The sequence below is a fragment of the Vicugna pacos genome, chromosome 17 (genome assembly GCF_048564905.1).
Source record: "Vicugna pacos chromosome 17, VicPac4, whole genome shotgun sequence".
Classification (NCBI taxonomy): domain Eukaryota; kingdom Metazoa; phylum Chordata; class Mammalia; order Artiodactyla; family Camelidae; genus Vicugna; species Vicugna pacos.
Genome location: NC_133003.1, coordinates 14,393,854 through 14,419,801, shown reverse-complemented (window position 1 = coordinate 14,419,801; position 25,948 = coordinate 14,393,854). Strand labels below are relative to the sequence as shown.

At 45.5% G+C, this 25,948-nt stretch overlaps 1 protein-coding gene across 1 annotated transcript in view; it reads left to right on the top strand.

Annotated features, from left to right (window-relative positions):
• Positions 1–16,176, top strand: part of SCN10A (sodium voltage-gated channel alpha subunit 10) — a 77,195-nt gene extending 61,019 nt beyond the window's left edge. The window contains 8 exon segments of the mRNA XM_072941026.1: positions 2,164–2,286; positions 3,555–3,839; positions 4,594–4,647; positions 5,447–5,584; positions 5,827–5,931; positions 11,495–11,765; positions 14,436–15,811; positions 15,920–16,176. Of these exon segments, the coding sequence (XP_072797127.1) occupies positions 2,164–2,286; positions 3,555–3,839; positions 4,594–4,647; positions 5,447–5,584; positions 5,827–5,931; positions 11,495–11,765; positions 14,436–15,640 (2,181 nt within the window). The 3' untranslated portion in view covers positions 15,641–15,811; positions 15,920–16,176.
• The last annotated feature ends 9,772 nt before the right edge of the window (positions 16,177–25,948 follow it).

Below are 25,948 nucleotides of genomic sequence, written 5' to 3'. Positions count from 1 at the left end.
TCATCCATCCAGTCAACCCTCCATCCATTCTCCAGTCCCTTCCATTTGTCTATTCTATACATCTACCTTTTCACTCATCCATCAATCATATTACCCAGCCATCCATCCCTTCCATCCACTATCCATGCTTCTGTATTTTGTCTTTTCTTCTTTGCTTGCTTTCTTCCACACTTCCTTTCAACTATCGTATCTATCTTTGTATCATTTAATTCATTCTTCTATCCAACCATCCTTCAACTTTCTATCAAAATTTCTCATTTCCTTCTTTTCTTCCTTCCATCCATCCATCCCAACATGCTTCCAGCTTTTCTTCAATTTATCAAATGTTTATTTATAACTACTGAATATAGGATTGTTTTATGAACTATTCTGGGAGAGATAGAAGCCAAGAAATTAAAACTCCCTACCCCCAGGAGTTTACACTTTAATCTTCCAGCAGATAAGACACACATAGAGAAATAAACAGATGATGAGGGGGGATGTAGTGAGCACTGCTGGAAATAATTAGTGTCTTTGAGACACAGAGACATGAGCCTCCTTCCACTCTAGGGGTTGTGTAAGGCTTAAAATGAATAGGAGCCACAAGGTGCAAAAAGGACTGGGGGTGGCCAATTTTAATTAAAGAATGACCCTGGGGAAAGGCACAGACACAGGTACATTTAGGGAATAATTTGATTTGCGGGTAGGATATGGGTGAAATATGACTAGAAAAGCAGGCTGTGGCCATATAATACTGGCTCAGGAGTCTGGAGCTTATCCTGAAGATGACAAAGCGTAAGTGAAGGTTGGGAGAAAGAGGGAAACATGACCATAATCAAATCTGCAGTGGGGAATGGATGGAATGGATGCAATACTGGGACCTAGAGACCGATCGGGAGGCTAGTGGCCTAAGCAATGGGAAAGGAATGGGGCTTGGAGGGGAGAGCTTTGATGGAGAGGCCCAGCTCCTGATCACCCCAACTGCAGATTCTGCACTTGAGGCAGCCTTCCCAGGGGCTGAGCAAAGGACTGAACAGGGGCCAGCATGGAATTGGCCCCAAACCTCCTATTCTCAGTCAGCTAGGCAGCTGGGTGCCTGGAGCTACCTGCTGGTGTCTGGAGCCTTGCCTGAATGAAGGAAGGGGGTCCTTTCTATTCCACTTTTTTTTTTTCTGTCCTGGTGGAATAAGCCACTATTAGAGAACAGACCTTGTTTGAGGCTCTAGTACCCAAGTGTAAACCCTTCCCTTTCGGAGGTTCTGGTGTCCATCCCTACCTAGCTGTCAAGCTAAGCTGAGCCTGAATTCAGCCCACCAGTCATGGTGCAGTTGGGGTCTCCCAGGATTGGGTCACAGTCTCTGGCAAGCTTAAGCCAACGCATACGGTATCCCCTGGCACCTTTAAAGTTCTGGAAGGTGGACCATTTTTCGATATCAGTTTGTGTCCTTTGCAGTCCTTGGTCCAACACTTAGAAGAATGCAGAATTGACCAACCAACAGGGACTCGTGACTCAGTCATTATACTTCAGCTGTCTGTCAAAGCTGGATCTCATGGCCCCATGCCAGTCATTCTTATGAAGAACTGCAGAACCATAAGGGCCTCGGAGTTTTCTTAGTCTGACTCCTCATTTTATAGGGGGTGAAAGTACAACCTGGACTAGCAAGGCACTGATCCAGCGTCACAATGAAATCAGGGTTTGGGGGGAACTAGACCCTACCCAGCCCAGGACTCTTTCCACTCCACTTTTTAAGCAAAAACAATGGAGACTCACTTTATATTCATCAAAATAGACTTTCAGTATAACCCCCATGAATGACCATCATCTCTCCAAGTCTCTGAAAGTCAGTCAAATTTTCAAGGCTGTTGGGACCAGGCTGGTGCCCACAGAGGGAAAAGGGAAGGCTGATTTACTACACTGGGAGCTTGACCACTTACATACCAGGGGTGGCAATGTGGGAGACTGAGTTTTTCTTGCTCAAAGATTCAGATGATGATGAAGGAAATCTTTTATGAAAGGGAAGGGACTGGACTCTTGATCTACCTCTGGTTGAAGTTTGGAATAAGGTGGGAGCCAGGATGATGGCTCCGATAGAGTAGGAGGTGGGAGGGGTTTCCTGCCTGCTTCCACCAGGACTGTCTTTCTGGATCCCTAGGGTGATGCTTTTCCTCTCTGTCTACGCCCAGATCTCACTGACAAGCCTTATAGCGAAGATGATGAAGTATTCTGATATGGAATCCATCAAAACCCTTCGGACCCTCCGCGCCCTGCGGCCACTGCGGGCCCTGTCTCGATTTGAAGGCATGAGGGTAAGACCTATCTCCAAACCACTCTGGTCTGCAGAATGTGGTACCTCTTTCCCTCTTTATGCCTTCAACACCGCTGACCCTGAGCTCCGGCCCCACCCCCACAGGTCGGCTTGGGGTCCCCACTTCCTGCTGTCATGTTGGTGGTGCCACAGTGCCCTCAGTCCCGGTTCTCCTTCAAGTCTGTCTGTAAGCCCTCTTCCCTTCTCACCTCAAAGATCACATCTACCAGGACTCAGGCCTCACTCCCTCCTGCTCTTAGTGATGTGATCCTGCTTCATGGCTACACAAACATCTCTTACCTCAATCTCCCCACCAACCCTGCCTTTTGTCCTTATTGCCAAAATCTCCGGAACCCAAGCTCTTCATCTTTCCATGAAAACTGGGTCTTTCCTCTGATAAGCCATTTAAATATAGTGACATCCTCAGCTCAGCCACCACCAACTGGAATGCATCTTCTATCCAACTTAGGGCAGTTATCTGGTCCTGAGGATTCTCCCTTTTCATCCATCCCCTTCCTCATCCTTCACTATCAGCCTCCGCCTTGCCCTCACCGTTTTCCTCAGGATGGAATGCTAACAAGCCTGGCCCTTGTCTTATGGGAGGATGAGGAACTGCTAGTTTTCCCCCTCCCCTTCTTCAAGATTATGAAAGCCTCCTGGTACAGAAAGTAAAGTTTGCTTTCTTCCTCCACCCTTGCTTCAAAGAAGACATCATATCTTTGAAACAAATGTGGAGTTCTAAAATTGACTTACATCTTTACAAACGCTAGGAGCTTATGATTGAAACACTTTGATTTTTATTTTATTTCTGGGTTGCTGATTTACAGATAAGCAAGATGGTGAACATGGCTTTGGGTTTTCACTGATTCTTGACCAAAGCACACCATAAACTATATGTTGTGTATTGTATTTCAGGAAAAGAAAGCAAGGTTCTAGAAGTTAGTATGTGCAAGCACAACACACGCCCTCATCCCGCTAAATGAGCATGTATGTACATGTAAACTTGTCCATTTCCCCAAGTTTGAGGAGAGAAACTGAAACCTGCCCTGAATGAAACTGACAGAGAAGGTATAAAGCTATAAAGCCATCTTCAGCTGCCCAGCGTCTCTCAGTCTTCTGAGTTTGAATTATGGCTCTAATTAACTCACTTCTCTTGCCTCCAAATGCCACTGGCTCATGAAGTAGCCTGCATGAGGGTAGAAGGAAGTGGAATCTGGCAAGGAGGGTGGGGTGTTTGTGGGGTTCCAGGTCTTTTTTCCTTTCCCCCAGGTGGTGGTGGATGCCCTGGTGGGCGCCATCCCATCCATCATGAACGTCCTCCTCGTCTGCCTCATCTTCTGGCTCATCTTCAGTATCATGGGCGTGAACCTCTTCGCGGGGAAGTTTCAGAGATGCATCAACACCACCAATGAAGACTTTTCCCTTGTGCCTTGGACTACTGTGACTAACATGTCTGAATGTGAACGTCAAAACTACACTGGAAAGTTCTTTTGGGTCAACGTGAAGGTCAACTTTGATAACGTTGCAATGGGCTACCTCGCACTTCTGCAGGTGGTGAGTCCTGAGATCAACTACGTCTCTTCCTTTGGCTGCTCGATAACATGGAGGGTCTGGAGTCTTCCAGAAGATGCTATGTGGAGACTGCAAGGGGTAGCACTCAGTGTGACCCGAGATCATTCCCTAGTCCTGCAGACCACGCCATGAGGCTAGAAGGCCTTACCAATGAGTGTGATCTCACAGTGGTGCAGTTAGACCAATGTGGGCTCATAGAATAGAACAAATGGATGGCCTGCAGTGGGACTGTTTATCAGGTGAAGACTTCGAGTTCACTACTTGTACTGATAGACCTGCTATAGCCACAGGGTCAGTCTTCCACCACGAATCATCTCCTAGAGGGTAGTAAACTATATGCCAGGTCTATTGTCATGATAGGTAATGCTTGTGATGATGACAGTAACATTCACATTTCCTTTCATTCATTCATTCATTCTTCCCTTGCCTTCACCCACTTGTTCATTCAGTCTTCCATTCATTCAGGTGTTAATGCAGTCGCTTATACATTTGTCATGCAGTTACTCACAACCTCCTGCACTCCACCATTTGTTCATGCGTTCATTCAGAAACTAGTCCCCAAGTTGCTACCGTGTGCCGGGCAGTGAAATCAGCCCTGGGAGATACAGAAACATGTCAAAACTGGCTCTAGACAGGGCAATGCTCTATAAGAAAAACAGAGAAATAAGTGAATCAAGATAGAAGCCAGTGTGGATGGATGGGCAGACACTGAGTGGCCTCTGCTCCTTGTTTCTAGGCAACCTTTAAAGGCTGGATGGACATCATGTATGCAGCTGTGGATTCCCGGGAGGTGAGTCTCAGTCTACGGTGCCTGCTGCCTCCCCCTCTGTGTGTCCCGCCCACATTCGTCTTTTTGAAATAGAGTGAAAGTGGCCTTGGTGCTGGAAGAGGCAGTCACCCAGCCACCTGGCACTATCCCTCCCTGGAAGAGTTTTCCAGCTGGACCTCTGTTGGAGACCAGTTCAAGCTGGTCTTCTAGGCTTATCAAGTTCTTCCTCTGCTCACCGTTGAGGAAATGATCAGATAACGCCTGAAGGACTGTGTGTGAGGGTGCTCCCCAGGCAGAGGTAGGAGCAAGGGCAGTGGCTAGAACAATGGAATTTCAGGGACTAGCCTGGCAGCCAGGTGGGGAGATGGGCGCTGCTGGGGAAGGACCCTTTCCCACTACACAGACACTGCTGATGCCCTGCCCCACCCCCGCTCAGCCCACCTCTGAGTTCACTCGCAGGCTGTGTTTCTGATTCTGTCTGCGATTTGACTTTCTTCAGTGCCTCAGAGCTTGTTCAGGTGGAGGACTGCAAGCCTGCAGGGGCAACCCTCCCAGATAAGCTTTGGCAATCTTTAGATTGGAGGTACAATTCTCATGTGTGTTCTACAGTCCTGAGAGGGCATAGTGCCAGTTGCCCAGGTTGATGGTCTGCTTGACCACCCCCTTTACTGGCTTCATCCTCTTCCTGCCTCCCCTCCCCCTCCTTCATCCTTGTTTCCTGGCATCACCTCCCAAATAAGCCACCTACAGCCAGGTCCTTGTCTCAGGGTTCCCTGGGGGTGAACACAAACTAAGATGCCTCCTCCTACTGTGCTCACAGGTCAGCATGCAGCCCAAGTGGGAGGACAACGTGTACATGTACTTCTACTTCGTCATCTTCATCATTTTCGGTGGCTTCTTCACACTCAATCTCTTCGTTGGGGTCATAATTGACAACTTCAACCAACAGAAAAAAAAGATAAGTGGGGCTCAGGTCTTTCTGCAGTAGTGGCAAGTCTTCTACTTCCAGACTCCTGGCCTCATGACTGAAGCCAACATTATTCGCAGCCCTCATGCCTAACTGGGATCCCAGTCTTGGCCTTGAGCACCAACACTGACCTTTGCCCCCTGATTGCAGCCTTCACCCCTGTCTGGGGACCCCAAAGGGGTTGGCTGCAATTGAAGGCAATAACAGCAGTGTGTGTTATTCTGTCTCTGCACTTAGGGGGCCAGGACATCTTCATGACAGAGGAGCAGAAGAAGTACTACAATGCCATGAAGAAGCTGGGCTCCAAGAAGCCCCAGAAGCCCATCCCACGGCCTCTGGTGAGTCCTAGAGCTCCCTTCTAGCAGAGTGAGTCTGGAAATCTAAGGCTAGGAGGTCTGGCCAGTGCTCTCTGTGGAGGAGGAGACCTGGGGTGAGTTTGGGGAGGAGATAATGAACGTTCCCAGGCCCAAGGGATGAAAAGCCTGGAAGAAGACACCCTGGCCTTCTGGAGTGAACGTATCTCCTACAGGGACTCCAGATAGACTGCTTGGAGAAGTGCTGAGCTGCCTAACAGGCTGAGGATTCCAGCACAGGTTTTGGAGCAGATTAGGCTAAATGACAGTAAGGAGCCCTGAGATGAAATGTGTGTGGTTACGCATCATCACCTAGGTTGCAAGGGATCACCAGCCTCACGCCACACACCACCCCTTGCCTACAGGTAGACAGAAAGGAAATGGCCAGACCCAATCCCCCTGGGATCCTGGGCCCAGTCCTGGTCATGGTCAGGTGACACAAAAGGAACCAAAAATTATCCCACTCTAGTGTTTAAAGACTGACCAGAACTTAGATACATACTTCCCTTTGGTTCCTTCATTCACAGAGATCCATTTCACGATCCCATGAACCCTTCCCTACACAAGGGCAAAGCCTAAGGGCCTTCAACAAAGGTACAGGCCTTTCCCTACATGAATTAAGGAGACATACATTCTGTTGGCTAAGGCATCAGGATTTCTAAATCATGGCATGGGGTTTGCATCAGTTACAAAAAACTTCATGAACATGAGGTTCTGAAAACATTTGACAGGAGGGAAAAAAATGCTTTCTATGACCTTTTACACATTTTACTTGGAAACAGTAGTCACAGATGTATTACTATTCTCAATTCTGATAATAAGTGTTACAATGGGGAGTGATAGGGTGTTCAGACCTCTGTAGGGGCAGAGGTCTCCTTCCAAATCCCCTATAAGATCTAGATAACTGGGGTTGAGTGAGCTGGAGGGAAAGTCCTTAAGGCTCAGGGAGTATCCCTCCAAGGTTCAATGGGAAAGAACAAGCTTAAAATTAAGAGATGTAAGTGAAAGGCTGAGCCCAGCCAATCAGAGCCAAGTAGGGGTTACAGGAGGAGGGTCCTAAGACCCACTGAGAAGCAAACAGCTGAGTCCCTGCTGGTCTTTACTAGGAGCTGGACTGATGTTGAACCCACATTTGGACCAGACACCGGGGAGCCCTATGCTGGGGCAACACTTTCCCTACATACTTGCTCGATCTCTCTATAACATGTCAGCTTCTCCCCTCTCATCAGCCAATCCCACCGACCACCATAGCTTCCTCTTCACAGGAGGACGATTTCCTTTGGACAGGGTGAGCTACATTTCAAAAAGGGACCCTGGAGAGAACACTATGTTAATTACAAAGGTAGGAACCTAATGTTGCAATTCTAGGCACTGCAGTAGGAGTAGAAGTCAGTGGTTGGGCAGGAAGACCTACAACAAGGTCATCGTGTCTCCTAATTAAGCCATAACCAGGCTCCTCCAAGGCTGGCACTGGAGGAGGTCTTCCGCATGGATAAGGGAAGTGAGACCTCATAGCCCAGCTGTGTTCCTGAGATTATCCATTCTTTTGGATGGGAGTTGGGGTGGTATATTACTAATTAGCTATCAACTCTATACCGGCTTTACTGTAGGAACATGGCTCTCTCCTTAATATTCTGGTCCAAGCAGGGCAAACATTCTTTCCTTTGTTCCCCTTAGCATAACTGAGGCAAGCCTGAAACATTTAAATGAGACTTTGAGGCTTCGGGATGCCAAAAGGGAAGCTAGCAGAGCAGGGCCCAAGCAACAGTTGTACATGGCTGCTCTCCAGGGCACACAGCCTTTGTCCATCCTGACTCCTGGATGGCATCCATATGGCAGGCAGCATCTTGGCACCCACCACCCCATGAGACAAGCCTGATCATCTGTCTTCCACAAAGTCCAGAGCCAAGAAAGAAACCCAAGCAAAAAGATGAATTCCCACCTAAAACACACCTTCCCAGGTCCAGCTTCCATTTCACCAGGTTATTGGCACAGGAATACCCACCTTCTTCCCTGAGGGGTCCCAATGGGTCGAGCTGCTCAGGTAAGCTGAGCACAGGCTGTAGGACTGTATTCCACAGGCGCACTGGTTCCAGCTCACGGCAGGGCCAACCTCAGGTGACACAGGGACCCCCAATACAGGCGTGTACATAGTACTCCTTGCCAAAGGTGAAGTCCAAATTCTAAATCTTATGCTTCATTTGTAGCAAAGACTAAGGCTTAATCTTTGCTATGAATGAAGTCTTAGCCTGCCTTCCATGAGACTGGTAAATTTTATTCTATACCATTCCCTGCTATAGAAATCACTAAAAGCAGGTTTCACATACTCCACTTTATAGGAAAATAATAGGCTGTAGAATATCACATCATCATTCACCCACTTCATCATCTCTGGGAGCACTGAGGGTTGCAAAGAAGTGATCCCTGCCCACAGGCTAAGCCAAGAGCAGCCAGCAAGCTGCTCCATCCCCAGCAGCTGAAGATCCAGGGCAAACTCGATGCCCAGATCTTAGTAACCGTCGCCTACTCTATGTAATTAGAAGTCACATGGCCATGAATGGGCCTCTAATTTTTTTTCACCATTTTCAGTGATGAAATGAAAGCTATTAGTGGCTCTGCAATCTGCCTCACCATCCCAGAAAAGACGTGAGCCAGCAGTTATGCCTGGAGCCAAGCCCACTGGGGTCTGAGTCTTTGCTCTAACCCTGCAGGGTAGCAACCCATCTCTACCATGAAGCAGAAAGCAGGAACCAGCCTCTGTCACAGCCCTTCTCCCCTCCGCCTGCTTTGCAGCTCCTCGGAGCTCCCTGGTGAGACTCGTAACAGGGTCCTCTCTCCGTCACAAGCACTCATGCAGAGCCCAGCATATGGTACACGTTCAGCAAGTGCCTGTTGTCCAGAAGTATATTTAATCAACTGACTGGAGTGGCTTTATAGTTTCATTTGAGGTGTAGGTAATTCAGAGCTGTCCATTCCGTCATCCATTTGTTCATCTATCTGTTGAGCATCTATTGCATGCCAGGTACCGTGCAGACACTAGGGATAGAGCAGAGAGTAAGATGGACAAAGTTCCTGCCCTCACAGAGATGACAGTCCAGTGACACAGGAAAAAAAATTAGCAAAAATCACACAGATATTAATTCACAGGCTGGAGAGATCACTGAGGGAGAAAGAATGGGTGAGGAGCAAAGGATACCGAGTACTGAGCCTTGAGGAGCTCTAACATCTAAAGGTTGAATAAAGGAGACTCAAAAAAGAGCATCCAAGAAGGCAAGCAAAGAACCAGAGAAGTAAGGCCTGATGGGAACCAAGAAAGGAGAGTTTCAGTGGGAGGGGTGGTAAGCCACACCAAACAAGGGTTTGAGGATTTTGTATCACGGAGGTTATGAGTGATCTTAATAAGGACCATTTCAATGGCAGGATGGGGACAAGAACTGTGTTGGAGTTGGTTGAGGAGTGAATGGGAAATAGTGACTGCACACAACTCTTTCAAGAAATTTAACTGTGGAAGTGGGGAGAGGAGTAGGGTGGTAGCTGGAGGGAGATGTGAGGTTCAGGAAGACTTTTCTTGAAGTTAGGAAAACTCAGTCATTAGAGACATAGCTAATGAAGTGAGAAGTAATAACCGAGAGTGGCCAAGAGCCTCACTCATGAGTAGTGAAGCAAAGGGACCAGGAGGTTGTTAAGAGGCAGCAAGGAAAAGGAGGCAAAGGTGGGCTAATTCGATGACACAGACATCAAAGGAGGAAGGGTTTTACAAGACACAGGAGGAGCAAAGATCTGGGAGTGACAGTGGGGAATAGAGGGACCTCAGGCCTGTCCCTCAGCCCTAGAGTCTATGGGGTGGGGAGAATAAGCAGCCACTGAGTAGGAGGAGAGTTTTGCAGAATCAAAGCAGGTGAGTTTCAGAGTTCAGAAGTGTCCAAGAGAAGGTGAGGGTGGAGGGTGAGTTTGGAATTAAGAACTCACAGAGCAGATGTTAGATGCTAACAGCACAGGAATGACTAGAGGGCCATACTAAGGAATTCTTTTTTAAACACCATAAAAAAATAGCCAAATAGAAATGATCTCTGTGTTGTCCGGACCATTCTACCTCATTACAAGAATGCAAACAACCAAGACCTGACTCCATGCCCTGTACCTGTGTTTGTTTGGACACCTGCACAGTCCCAGAAATAAAGAGAACATTTGCAGAACAATAAGGTGAATCATTACAGTTGATTTTACCCTCGAATCAATAATTTTTCAAGCAGTTCTTGAACTCTTGCTCTATGCAGTTCGTGCACTACAGGAACACAGAGTTAAATAAGACATGGCTCCATCCTCAAAGAGCTCATTGTCTCGTAGAAAAAGAAGAGAAGCATGCCTGAAATGCTAGAACTCAAGACTGACTGTGAAGGCTGTGGGAGCCCAAAGAAGGGACAGATAGATGTGGTGTGATGTGATTAAGGAAGACTTCCCTGGAGGAAGTGGAGCTTAAGAGAGATGGATTACTCAAGGATTATTGGGATTGACTGATTCATTATACAGTTTTTAAAGATTACTTTCCATTTACAGTTAATACAAAATATTAGCTCTGTTACCTGTGTTGTATAATACATCCTTGAGCCTATCTTACACCCAGTAGTTAGTACCTCCCACTCTCCCATCCCTATACTGTCCCTCCCTCCCAAACTGGTAAGCAACCATTAGTTTGTTCTCTATATCTGTGAGTCTGCTTCTTTTTTTTTTATATTTGCTAGTTTGTTATATTTTTTAGATTCAATATATAAGTGATATCATACAGTATTTGTCTTTTTGTGTATGACTTATTTCACTTAGCAGAACAGCCTCCAAGTCCATCCATGTTGCTGCAAATGGCATTCATTTTTATGGCTGAGTACTATACCATTTACATATATACTACATCATCTTTATCAGTTCATCTGATGGACACTTAGGTTGTTTCCATATCTTGGCGATTATAAATAATGCTAGTATGAACATTGGGGTGCATGTATCTTTTCGAATTAGTGTTTTTGTTTTTTGTGGTTTTTTTTGGATATATACCCAGGAGTGGAATTTCTGGGTTATATGGTAATTCTGTTTTTAGTTTTTTGATAAACCTCCATATTGTTTTCCATAGTGGCTTCACCAATTTACATTCCCACCAACAGTGTAGGAGGGTTCCCTTTTCTCCATATCCTTGCCCACATTTGTTACTTGTGTTCTTTTCGGTGACAAGGGCTATTGGAATTTAGATGGCCAAGAGAAGGAGCAGAAAGGCATTGCAAGTAGAGAGAAGAGCATGGACAAGGACAAAGTGCCTGGTGACCTCATGGGGCCAGGAGAGGCGATGAGGACTTGAATTGAAGCAATGAGGTAGAATCAACTAAGAATGAGATTTGGGGAGAGGTAAGGACAGAACTCAGCTTCTGCTTGGATGTGGAGTGTGAGGGAGGCAAAAGAGACAGACTGTAAAAACCCATCTATGAAGAACACAGCCTTTCCAGATGCCTGTTTATTATGTTGGTAGAAAGGCCTGATGTACCATGTCTTGTTTCCTCAGAACAAGTACCAGGGTTTTGTCTTTGACATCGTGACCAGGCAGACTTTTGACATCATCGTCATGGTCCTTATCTGCCTCAACATGATCACCATGATGGTGGAGACTGATGAGCAGAGTGAAGAAAAGACAAAAGTCCTGAACAAAATCAACCAGTTCTTTGTGGCCGTCTTCACGGGCGAGTGTGTCATGAAGATATTCGCCTTGAGGCATTATTACTTCACCAATGGCTGGAATGTGTTTGACTTCATCGTTGTCATCCTCTCCATTATGAGTAAGTGGGCATCACATGTGGTGGGGATGCCCAGCCTCTGCTTGGGGTTGTTTTGGCTGCTCTTTCAAATCCAAGGGGACAACTAACAAAGTTTTACAAAAACGCATGTTGTATGTTAGAGGAGCCCAGTATTTGCTCCTTCGCAAGAGCAGCAGATTTAAAATGCCCCCAGGCCTCTCAGTGAAATGGAGAAGTTCCACTGACCTTCTCCACGCTGCCATGAAGTGTATTCAGGCAACTATTGTGTGCACCGCCATCGCCAGAACTTTGGGGCCTGAAAAGAAACAATCACTCACCAAAGAACCTAAGATGATGGAGTTTCCAGTGGGTCTTATCTTTATGTCCTTCAAAGCAGAGAGTGGGTGGTGTGGTGTGAGGTGAGTCATAAAATGCTTTCTGGAAAAGGAGGTGGTTGCCAGAAGAGTGAGGAAAGACTGGGAGGACATTGTTCAAAGGAGATTCTTGAGTCAAGGGTCTGGAATTAAATCTCTGTGTAACTGTCCACTTAGGGAATATGAGTGACAGAAAAGTCAAGGGACCAGTGCCAAGAGATCAATGCTATTATGACCTAGTCTGGGTGTGGTTGAATGACAGGTCCAGTATTTGGGGGCCAGTGGTGTTCAGAGAAAATGAATGGAGTCAGAGACTAAAGTTGGGGATGGAGCCACCGTAATTGAATGCTAGCTGAGTTCTGAGGACTGGCCTGGGATCCATGGACCTTCACAGAAACCCTGTGAAGGAATATTACTATACTCATTTTAAACATTTAATACTGAGCCTCAGAGATTAAGAAAGTTATCCCAAGTCATATAGTTTGGAGCTGAATTTAGACCTGGCTAATAATGTTCTTTTTAATAAACTAACAGCCTCCCACCAACAACCAGGAGACTGTTCCTGGCCTTCATGTGGCTTAGCCAAAGTTTGGCCCTATAAAGGCCAAATCCCAGCACACCAGCTTTACTTTGCATCATAAATATATCCTGTCCTGTTGTATCACGACCTGCTTACTTTTCCTGTCAGGGCATAGCTGTGGATTTCATTTTCCGTTGATTTACCATCAAGAGCTAATAGCATCTAATGCAGCGTGGCAGCACTTAATCTCCCTGTCCTGGGGCTGAAACACAGCCCTGGGGGACGTGTTTGTTTGGGGGGAGGTGCTTAAATTTGGTTTTGTTTTTTTGTTTTGTTTTATTTTCCTACTGCTGCTGTGGGGTTTTTGTGGGTGTTTTTTTTTTTTTGTAGGAAGTTTGTTTTGATTGTTTGTTTGCCTTCCAAAGTGAGAGACTCTAAAGGCCATTTTTGGTTTTATATTAGAAAAGGGAGCTTGCTTAAGTGACTTCCCATGTCAATACTATAGACATGAAATATTTCTTAAAGTACTCCATTCTATCATGGGGACACCTTAACTACCAGTTCCTATGACCTACACAGCAAAACCCTTCATGGGCAGAAATCACTCACAGAGACAGCTTGAAAACAATTGCAAAAACCCACCAACCATGCTCCTGCCCTCCCTCCCTCTCCCCTTTTCTTCCTTGCCACCAATAAGATATGTACTGAGTAAACATTACAAGTATGAAGACTCTGGACTTTAAGAGAGGGGCTTTCGTAAAGATTTCATAATACAAAATTATAATTATTTCCCAATTCTCCTCCCATTTCCTCCCTCCTTCCAACGTAATACTGTGACCACCCACGTTCACACAACAAAGACAAGTAGGGAAAGAGGGTCAAGGGAGCCCTGCAAGGAGAGAGAGCCACCCTACCCTTCTTGCTACCATACCGTTCACCATTTGTCCAGAGAGGTTCTGAATCCTGTGTGATCTAAAGGTCCTGCCTAATCTTTGGTGGTCTTAACAGGGCTCCGCAGGCCCCCAAGACCAAGCTTCACAAACCTTCAAGTTAGATATCATATAGGAAGGCGTATACATTCTCCATCTCTCCAACCTTATTCATAGTTCGGGTAGTGGGGGTTCTGTAACTGACCCTAAACAAGCCGATCTCCAGGCCCTAACACAGAGTTCAAACACAGCTGGAAATGAAAGAAACAAATAAAAGCCATTATGTAGACAGCTGGCCATTAAAGCCATTCTGCTTCAGTTGTCAGCAAGTTGCCCAACTCCTCGGGCCCCTTATAATTAATACTAGGCTCTGTACAATTATCTACAGGACCATATGCCAGGAACTAAGTCAATCTTCACAGTAGGAGATAGGGAGATGAATCATAGGGGGTCCCGGCCTTCACAAGCACAGGACTGGGGTGGAAGAGAAGGCACGACCTAAAGGCTGAATTCTTAGGGAAGAGCAGGGTCTGTGTCACAGGCAGAAACAAAGTTCTATGTGCATGTGGACTAGGGTGTAGTCACTTCCAGCCGAACTAGGCTGCAGAAGGTAGGGTTCTGATCATGGAGGTGGACTAAGATATCTGGATGGGGGGAAAGATAAGAAAATGTTAGGAAGGGTGAGCCTTGAGGGAGAGAGGGTTTATGCCGTCGACACTTACTAAACCCCTACTTTATGCCAACCCCCGTGCCAGGCTCAGAGGACCCAGAGTCCTTGAATACAGATTCTCAGATGGAGGTCGATACAGAGTGGGGGGCGGGTGATGACAGCCTACTTTGTCAGATGGTTGGAAGTACTAATTAGATCATTTCCCCTCACTTTTTAAAGGCCTGGTGTTTTCTGCAATTCTTACATCGCTTGGAAATTTATTCTCCCCAACGCTCTTCCGAGTCATCCGCCTGGCCCGAATCGGCCGCATCCTCCGGCTGATCCGCGGGGCCAAGGGCATCCGCACGCTGCTCTTCGCCCTCATGATGTCCCTGCCTGCCCTCTTCAACATCGGGCTGCTGCTCTTCCTCGTCATGTTCATCTACTCCATCTTCGGCATGGCCAACTTCGCTTACGTCAAGTGGGAGGCTGGCATCGACGACATGTTCAACTTCCAGACCTTCGCCAACAGCATGCTGTGCCTCTTCCAGATCACCACGTCGGCCGGCTGGGACGGTCTCCTCAGCCCCATCCTCAACACGGGGCCCCCCTACTGCGACCCCAATGTGGTCAACAACGGCGTCAGAGGGGACTGTGGGAACCCAGCCTTGGGCATCCTCTTCTTCACCACCTACATCATCATCTCCTTCCTCATTGTGGTCAACATGTACATCGCCGTGATTCTGGAGAACTTCAATGTGGCCACGGAGGAGAGCACGGAGCCCCTGAGCGAGGATGACTTTGACATGTTCTATGAGACTTGGGAAAAGTTCGACCCAGAGGCCACCCAGTTCATTACCTTCTCTGCCCTCTCAGACTTTGCAGACGCCCTCTCTGGCCCCCTGAGAATCCCCAAACCTAACTGCAACACGTTAATCCAGATGGACTTGCCTTTGGTCCCTGGAGATAAGATCCACTGTTTGGACATCCTGTTTGCCTTTACCAAGAATGTCCTGGGAGAATCTGGGGAGTTGGATTCTTTGAAGTCAAATATGGAGGAGAAATTTATGGCAACTAATCTTTCAAAAGCATCCTATGAACCAATAGCAACCACGCTCCGGTGGAAGCAAGAAGACATTTCAGCCACTATTATCCAAAAGGCCTATCGGAGCTATGTGCTGCACCGCTCCCTGACCATCTCCAACCCTCTAGGTGTACCCAGGGCTGAGGAGGAGGCTGTGTCACTCCCAGATGAAGGCTTTGCTGCATTCATGCCAAATGAAAATGGTGTGCTCCCAGACAAATCTGCAAGTACATCTGTCACATCTTTCCCACCATCCTACGACAGTGTCACTAGAGGCCTCAGTGATCAACTCAACATGCACACACCTAGCTCAATGCAAAATGAAGGTGACGCTGTCAGTAAGGAAGCCAGTAGTCCCTAGTGAGGACGCTTTAGCATGGGCATATCCAGTTCTGATGTGTCCTTCTGCTCTGTGACAGCTTACCTACCACCTCACCAATGCATGCCACTGGTCACACTGTCAGAACTGGACAGGGAATGCAGTTGGTACCCACCTTTGGAGAAGCCCTCACACACCAACAGGAGTCAGAAGGCAAGGACATCTCCACTGTAATTTCCCTTTTAAATTTCAGTATCAGATGATGGGTTACCTTGCTTTCCAGAAAATAACCCTAGTCCTTTTGATTTTGATTGTGACCAGAGCTCCTATTTACCAAGACCAACATCTCAGGACCAGACCTTCCAAAGATATATGGCAAGGATGTTGCTGAAGGTCCCAACTAGTCCTCTGTGAAACACCACACTGAGATTGGCAGTGTTATTTAGGATTTTGCATGACTGCATGTTGAGAGCTGCCACACCATTGCTCCAGCCCAAGGTAACATCTGTGGTCTATGTCATGAAAGTCCTTTGAGATATCCATTAAAATTAATATTTTTAAAGGTATGTCAAAGCCAATGTTACATGTTAAAGCATCATTTTTAAAAATTATGTAATACTGACGTGTCATAAATCACATCTTCACTTTCAGGGTTCCTGATATTTTGCAGTTTGTGCTTATGGCTGGGTGGGCAGGAAGGAGTATGGTCCTGGGAACTTGTTCTAATCCTAACTCTTCCACTGCTTGCCTGGCTGACCTGAGCCAAACTCTTTCCCCTGTGAACCTCTTTCCCCATGGTGGTGGCATATAGAACAGATTCTCTCTGCAGCCCTTGCATTTCATGTTGTAGAACTCAGTGGGACCCTGTACCAACTTAGATGACAAAAACACTCTCTTCTGAAACTGCAGTGGCTAAACCTTTCTGCCGTGTAGCCAAGAGGCAACTTTTGAATGTATTCCAGAGCCTGTTTCACATCTCACAGACTTTGAAGAGGAAGATTTTCACATTTCTCTTGGACCATGACGCCATAATTATAAAATCAAAAGAAAAGGGACATTTTGAGAAAATGATTGGAAGATAAAAGTTACGGCCAATAGTTTCTTTAATTCATCCTACAAAAGTTATTAAGTACCTATTACATGACAGACATTGCTCTAACTCTGTAATGGGAGTTAAGCCCCCAAAGATTAACTGGATTGATGCAGTGAATGGAGCAAGAGTTGTCAGGGGATGGTATTCAGGCCAAAGGCATGGAGCAGGTGTTAAGATGAAGGAGAGTAAAGTTCGAGTGACAATGTAGGACATAACGGATCTAATGACAGCCATGATTTTCTAGTACCTCTTGGGACATTCTCTGCCACAATGACAAGGATCAGGTCAATTCATTGATACGTATTTGATGGCTTCATAAGATTTCCTATTTATATAATTACAAAGCCTAGAGACTGGTTTACCTTACATGCGTCATGGACACAGATTTTCTTACTCTCCTTTCTCTGTCACAGTTGGCCCATCAGAGGCCAAAGAGGCTTTCAGAATGCTTGTTGGGGTTTGCAAGCACCCACAGATACAGGTTAATAAGATAATGATAGAATATCTGAAGGTACGGGCTGACCCAGTACAAATCAGCTATTCTCTGGATGCCTGGTTGGTATCTTAACAATGACTTCAACCAAATGGCTCTTCCCCCCTAGTTCCACTGGACCAGAGCGGACACATATTGACTGTACAGCTTCTTCAACAGTTAAATCTCATGCAGTCAATGAAAATGCCATCTGAGAGGATGCTTGCCCAAGTGTTTATAAGATGGCTGAGTAGACAGAAAGCTTGGGGACTGGCCTACTTTTACAGTGTTATGTAGAAGAATTAAACATACCCAACCATCAAACTAATTTTATTAAGTAGATGATATTAGAAGATATTTCAAAAATATTCTTGTTACATGTTTTGCCCCAGATTGTGAGTTGAATTGTGTCCCTCCAAAAGATAATTCCTAACCCTTGGTACCTGGGAATGTGACCTTATTGGGAATAAAGTCTTTGCAGATGTAATCAAAGTAGGATGCAGTCATACTGGGTTAAAGTAGGTCCTAATCCAATGACTGGTGTCCTAAAACATGAGGAAAATGTGAACTTAGACATACAGAGAAGAGGATGCCGTGTGAAGACACAGAGAAAGAGAGAGAGGACAAGTATGTGAAGACAGAGGCAGAAGCAGAAAATGATGGCCTAAAACTGTACTTAAAATCGATTGCAGGTGAACCTAAATGTGAAAGGCAAATCTATAAAGCTTTTAATACAGAAAACTATCTATCTACATGATCGTGGAGTAAAAAAAAGGCTGATAAACTCAACTACATTAAAATTTAGAAAATAAATTCATTAAAATACATCATCAAAAAGAGTGAAAATGCAAATTTATAGAATGGATAAAATATATAAAACACTTATATCCAGCAAAAGTCTAATATTCAGAGGAGATTTTTATTAACATGCTCTGGGAGACATGAACAAGATTTCTTACCATCATTGTTCATAATAGACCCAAATTAGTAAAAAAACTAATGTCCACCAGCAGTAGAATAAATTAATAAATTGTGGTACATTTTTTAAACGTAATTTTATGAAGTAATGAGAATGGATGAGTTATAGCCTCATACACATCTAGATGCTTCTTAGAAATATTAACATTGAGTGAAAGAAGCCAGACACCAAACTATATATACTACTTAATTTTATGAGGTCCCAAAACAGGCAAAGTTGAATATATTGTTTAGGAATGCATAAAGAAGAGCAACAGTGAGTCCATAAAAGTCAGGGTGGAGGTTACCGATAGGGGGAAGGACTATGTCTTTGTGACTGTGTCTTGGGCAATGCTCTAATTTCCCAGCTAGGTGGTTCTCTTTCTGAGTGTTGTCTTTATAACCATGTATTAAGCTAAACATATATGTCTAATGCATGTTTCTATGTGTGTGTCACATCTCACAAGTTAAACATTTTGAATAGCTTAGGTTAGATTCTGCATCTTCACAGAAGTAGTTACCATCTGCTGCTTTGAATTTTAGCATTTCTACCTTGGACTTGGATTATCTGAGCTGAGTTGTAAAAGGAAGAGGAGTTCGGTAGTGGGTAATAGAAGAGAAAATTCGAAAGAAAGGGAAATTTCAACTATCAGCTTTATCAAAGTAACCACCATCTCTCACCAGTGTTATTTCCATAAAGTTCCAACGTGTCCCTCATTGCTACTCTTGTCCCCAGCAGTCTACTCGCAAATACCAGCCAGAGCTCAAAACCCACCCTTGGCTTCTACACACTCCAAGTCAACGTCATTACAATGGTTTTGTGTAATCTGGCCCTTTCTCCTCTCCTCATCTCTCCCCAACTCTCTGTACCTCAGCCACACTGCCCTCCTTGCTGCTCCTTAAATACACCAGGCACATCTTGCCTCAGGGCAAAGGCCCATGGAACTTGCTTTTCCCTCAGCTGTTACATCCACACAACTCACTCCTATACTTTCTTCAGTTATTCCCGGACCAACCTATGTAATGACCAGCCACATCTAGCACTGATCACCCTCTGGGATGTCACATAGGTACTTGCTCATTGCCTGTCTTCCCCACTAGAAGGTAAGCTCTGTGAGGGCAAGGACTCTGCTTGCTCACAAATGTATCCCCAGCACCTAGAACAGTGTCAAAGTAAATCCACAATATTCATTCAATGAGTTAAATTCTTTCTTCTTAATCAGTCCAAAGGTAGCTCCCTCATGGCCCAGTACCCAACAGTTAGCCATCCCATAGATGACAGTAGAAGATAAAACATACTAACTTCAAAAAATATCTCTATTTAGAAAAGGAAAACACATTCAGAAGTGCTAGTCCACAGGATACCCTGGAGCACGGACTGCTTGCCTTGACAGTGGAAAGATATCTTGGTCCTGCTTCTGGGAGAATTCCTCATCCACTGTTCTACTCTCTCATGAGACAGGAGCCCTGGGAAGAAATTTCTTCAGAGGAATGGACAGCTTACTGCACTTGCCATTGGTTATCAGTGAGCCCTGGAAACTGTCTTCAGGTTTGAGCAGTCATGGGCCATTATCTCCCTGGACTGAAATTTCTCTGGCCATACAACTCCCTTAAAACACTAGCATGATTTCTAGCTCTAGCATTGTACCAACTCAATAGATCTTGTTGGGTTATGGTCCTTCGATCAAAATTAGGACTGGATATCACTGTCTTTTAGCAATAGACGTTTTGCCCTCCTTCACCCCTCAGGTGAATTGCCTGCCTTCTGGCCTCAGGCAGCCACCATCTATAGATATTATTGAAAAACAGCTGGCTTGAGTATAGAGGCACAGCTCACCTGCGCCTACCCCAGTCTGTATTCTATTAGAATAATCAGTATGCTGGTAAATGTTTAACAATTAGCTCTTCAGGAGAAAAAAGGAAATCCCTGATTTGTAGCACTTTCTGATTTTTCTGATGTAAATACTCCCACCATGGCCCATGTCAAGCTACTGATGTGACATCTCTGAAGGCAGAACTGGGAAGAGACGTTGACTCGAGTCAGTACAAGCTGTCTCCAGCACACCACTGTCTCCAACCTCCCTGTCTTTTCTCCACCAATATTAGCTTGGGAAAGAAATTTGCTTTTTTCACATTCTTCAAGGCATGACTATAAGATCTCGGGTTGCTGGTCATAGGCAGAAAAGGCCTCCCTTTCTGCTTTCATATGGGCCCGTTTAGGCCAAGTTTGTCTTTTTGTGTGTGTCTTTACTAAGTCTGCAAGAAGTAGCCCACACCTCACAAAATTCTAGAGGTTTTTCTATCAAGGTCCTTCAACTCCTGCTGCAAGAAGTAGGGGGTCCGAGTCTCTAGATATAATAGACTACAGATAAAAGCATAATAGGAATTTCAAAATTCAGACCTGGGGATAGGAGATTCTCAGTGTCTGACCCCATCTCATCTTGGCCAATGCCACACTTTAAGCTCTATTAACAGTAATACCAGTCTCCATGTATCAGTTTCTGTGTCAGCAGGTGTTATTTGGTTATAAGCAACAGAAACCCATTCCAGCATAAAAAGAATTTACTTGAAGGCTATGGGGAAGCTCAGAATGGAATTAAATGCTGAGCAATCAGCAAGTACAGCAGCCAACAGACAATCTCTTCATAGAGCCAGAACCAGTTGTTCCCTCTTTTTTCCTTGAGGGTGTCCAGTTAGGATCCAGGGTCCAAGGAAAGAGCATCTGATTGGCCTAGCTCTAGCAAGAAAAGGGAGGGGCATTTTGATTGACAGCTCCAGCAGGACTGCAGTCAATTGCCTCTTCCCACCCCTCTGTAGCTGTCCACCCCACCACACACACAAAAAAAGTTAATGCACCGTTAACAAATGAAAGGAGGCTGGGCTGGCAAAAATTCATGCTTTGTAAAGATCCCTCTGGCAACAGTAATAAATTACAGAGAAGTTGAAGTTGGTGCAAAAGGGGAACCTAAACTATGGATTTTTGAGTCTTTCTTGCACATTGACTAAAAGTCACTAAGTCTGCTCAGATAGAACCCCTACAGTATGGACTAGGGTGCCAGCTTCCATCTTCATCTCTGATGACAGGTCCAAGTTCTTTTCCTCCAAATAAATGCTCCCTAGGACCCAGATATCAGCACTACACTCTGTCTCCAGGAAATCGATCATGCTTTCCCTGAAGTGGAAATATGTCTGAAGTGTGTTCTCCTGAGAAGCCCCAGATGAATCATCATCCAAGTGAGTTCAGGCAGAGGAAGGCAGGATTTGCCTGTGGGCATCGAATCTGTACCAAGGAAGTTCGGGTCTACTGTTGACCCCTTTAAAAGACCAGTTCTGACAAGAAAGCCAACAACCACAATAAAATTTGGTCAATATGATTCATTGTACAAAGATAACAAATTCTAAAGGGGTATGCATGAAGAGGACTCATTTTTCTTCCTGACCAGACCTGAGTTAATTGATTATTAGAAATGTGGCTGCTCTTGCTTACAGATTTAATCAAATTATAAAGCAATATAAAGGCATGTGTGTGCGCCTGCTGAATAATGATGCTTCTTGTAGTTAGAACAGGGAGCCTCAGAACCACGTGGTAGCTGAAGCTGTCTGCAAATGAGCCGCACAGAAACACTCAACTCATCGGTTAACAGTACGGTGCTCTGGACCGAGCTCTGGATGAGGGCAGAAAGTCCCACTTTGATTCCAGACCTTCTCTTGCTCACATGTTACGACCTCTCTGAACAACCTTCCTTGTCTATACAATGGGAATAAAGATTTCTGCCCTGCCAAACCCACCAAAGAGGTTTAATGGAGATAAAAAAAAATTTCCTCTCTGCCCACTGGAAGAAGCAGAAAAATAAAAGGGGGGAAAATTAGAGAACCCATCCTGCCACACATTGTCCCAGGGTAGTCCTCACACCGGGCAATGCTGTGCCCCTCCCGCATTGAGTATGTATAGAAGTGTTGGGTGGGTAACACTGTGCTTCACAAGCAAAGGAGCATCTAACACATGCGGGGCCCTCCCTGGACACGACCAGCACTTTGGTGGTCAGGATGGAGGCTAGTTCTTCCAAAATCCACTATGGGAGGCCATGCTTGGATCCTACTGTTGGGTCCTATAGCAGATACTGCTGGTGCCTCATGCCACATTCCTGGCCTCATCTGACTTTGGATAGAACTAAGTAGTTTTTTGTCACAGGGCTTTCTCTAAAGCCACTGAGCTTTTCCTTACACAGGCACAGCAGCCCAGAAGTACAGAGGGAAGGGGAGATGTTGACATCCTTGACAGTCCTCAACCAACACAAGACACGAGTTGAAAGATCCATAAATACCCTAGCCTCCCATGCCATGGAGGAACAATTCTGAGTCAAGTTTCTCTGAGAATCCATAGGAAGTTGAGCCCCCATTGTTGGGCCAGTTTTTCACAACCCTGGGAGTAAATACCCCTTACCTTTTGTACCCTAGGTGACTTTCTGGGCTCACCTTAACCCTTTCCTGCCCAGTTGCCTACAGCACTAACCAGCTTTTGAGGAGTTTCTCCCCTCCTTAGCTAATTCTCTCTCTGCTTCTTTACTTTTGCCTCCTGGCATCACCTCTGAAATAAACTACCTGCTCCCAAATCCTTGTCTCAGCTCCTGATTTGGGGGAATACAAACTAAGACAAACTCTCAGGTATCCCCCTCTTCAGAATTAGGAAGCTGTTTCCTCATGCTGTCCACGTGCCCATCAGCCTATCTGCAGACTTGCTATCCATGGCTCCTGGGCAAAGTTCTGCAGGAAGGGGATCATTTCCCCTAGGTTATGTGGGGTATGCAAAGGGTCCCACCCAGAAGTGATACTGTCATCTCCCCTTCTAGCTCCTTACCTATCACCGACTTGCTTCTGACTGATGAGACAGTTAAGGCTCCTCTTCCCACCCTCTCAAATCACTGTTGAAGGTTTTATTTTGGTGACAACAGCCTTGGGACCAAGTGGATCCTTGCCTCCCCTTCAAAACTGCTCTATAATGAATAAAAGTTTAATTACAAGCTTGCGTTTCAGTTTCTCACTGCGTCTCGTAAACTGACAATATTCTTGACAAGTCCATAACCTCCTACAGCCCCCTTTTCCATCAGTTTACTGTATTGGGTTACTGTGGCGTTCCACAATTTGCAACAAGACTCTCCAGATTGGGACTTGACCCAGAAGCTGTCATGGTGCCTTTTCCTGGCACATAGCCTTACACTAAGTGGCCATCAGTTAACAGGGAGCTTGGCTTGTGCCACGCAGAGCAGCAGAGGACTATGGGAGAAACTCCCTGGCTTCCCCTTTGTTGCCCACCCTATAAAGGAAATCAATGAGCAGCCAGAGTTCTCCACTGAACTCAGAAAGATAAGGAGTCAAACTGGTGGCTTCATTCCAGTGGTATCCTATGCATGGACTGCCATCCACCTAACTCAACCACTACCCTGTCTTTGGACAGAGCCTGCACCACGTTTTACAAAGTTCTAAACCTCTCTGGTCTGGGATCTCTTCAAGAATAATAGAGAGCACTTCTAGATGTCTTTGCCCTGCCAGCTGAAACATATCCTACAGCAACCAGTCCTCAAAACCCCTCCCTGGATCTCTCTCTAGGGAATCTACAGACTAAGACAAACTACGCCCTCAGCACCCTGCCATGATGGGGAAAGGACCACTGTGTCCATTCTGGTCCTCCAAGAGCTGATGTCAGGTCAGAACTAGATGTGCAAGAGATTGACTGGGGCAAACATTTATGAAGAATGAAAGGAGGAGTTGGCAGGGAGAGACTCAGACTGTGATGCAGATCTGCCATCTTGAAAAGAGAGAAGGGAAGGAAGGAAGATTAGAGAGGGAGAACCTCAGGCTAGAGTGCCTCTTGGAGAAAGTCACAGCCAAGTCGGTGGGGAGTCCCAGAATAAAGACTGCCCAGTGGAGGACTCTTTGTTGGGCAAGAATGGCCCAGCTCATGTCCCCCCACCGTCATTAGTCATGGATGGGAGAAGCACAAACAGGAAGAACACAGCTTCCGCAGGGACATTGCAGTAGATCCTGAAGGTGCCACAGCCGGAGCTCACCAGAGCAGATACTCAGAGTATATGGTCTGAGAATCTTGAGCTATCCTGGACCAGACGAGATGTTTCCTAGTTAGATCCAGCAACACGTCCTCCCTGAGTGCCCACAGTCATCATAGAGTGCCCTGAAGCAGAGGCCCTGCTCAAGGAGCCCACACACGGTAAGTTAGACATTTTCCAGATCAGTGCAGAGGAGTAAGCTTACCTCCTCCCCTCTTGCAGGGTTTGTGCCTTCCGCTCTGGTTCTGTCTACCAGGGCGGGAACTAGGGTCCCCAAGCAAGGTGCCTGGGGCACAGAATTTCAGGAAACACTCCATCTCAAGCGCTGATCTTGCACTTACATGAACCTGAGACTGAGTGCCTCCTTAAATTTTTCACCCTGACATCTTTTTTTGCCTCACCCTGGCCCCAGTGACCACTCCACTGGGCTCTGGAGTATCATCAGCAGGGACCGTCTGAGGTTACTCTCTGCCATTCGTGAATGCCATGGCCCTTCACTCACTGTCGGCAACCCTATTCCTGACTTCACTTCCAGAGTGATTTGTCCAGTATACAGGTTTCTCAGATCAAATGAGCATATCCTCCACCCTTGATTCATGACCCCCTCGGCCGTCGTGTCCTGAAATTTGTCATCACTATTAACAACATCAGTCTTATAATTTTTCAACTACCCGCCTCCAGTATGCTTACTTTATTAATTCCACCTAAATAATTCTTCAAATGCTGTAGGTCTTCCAGCCTTTGATTTCCCATCACTCCCAGTCTCTCCTTACCCACTTTGATGTCATGGTCTATCTTGATAGTCACATGCTTCCCAATACTTTCGAATCTTTTGCCACCTTCTCTCAGCATCCCACGTGTTCAGTAAAACCTTAAACTACTCCAGTTAACCCCAAATTTCTACTCTCTCCACTCCTGCTCCAGATAGTTGCTGGTCTCACTTCAATTCCATAACCACAAACCTTAGATGGGCTCTAAATACTGTCCATTTCCCTAGAAAGTTCATTTTCCTACCCACCAAAAATGATGTTTTTGTGCCTCCTTCTTGCTTCTCAAACCTCCAACACTCCCAACCCGTGACTTCTCTCCCTCTTTCATTCTCAGTCTATGTTTCCAACTCTTACTTCTCTATTCAGTGATGCAACTTCATCTTTGTCATTCACTGTTCCTTAAATTTTTATTTATTGATTTTTATTGAAGTATAGTTGATGTATAATATAACATGTTATGGGTGTGCAATATAGTGATTCACAATTTTTAAAGGCTGTACTCCATTTATAGTTATTGTGAAATATTGACTATATTCCCCGTGTTCTACAGTATATCCTTGTAGCTTATTTTATACATAATAGTTTGTACCTCTTAATCCCCTACCCCTAGGTTGCCTCTCCCCCTTCCCTCTCCCCACTGGTAACCCCTAGTTTGTTCTGTATATCTGTTTTTCTCTTTTGTTATATTCACTAGTTTGTTGTGTTTTTTTAGATTCCATATACAAGTGATACCTTACAGTATTTGTCTTTCTCTTTCTGACTTATTGCACTTAGCAGAACACCCTTCAAGTCCATCCATGTTGCTGCAAGTGGCAAAATTTCATTCCTTTTTATGGCTGAGTAGTATTCCATTGTATCTACATACAACATTTTCTTTATCCATTCATCTGTTGATGGATACTTAGGTTGCTTCTATATCTTGGCGATCGTAAATAATGCCATTATGAACATTGGGGTGAATGTATCTTTTCAAATTCGTGTTTTTGTTTTTTC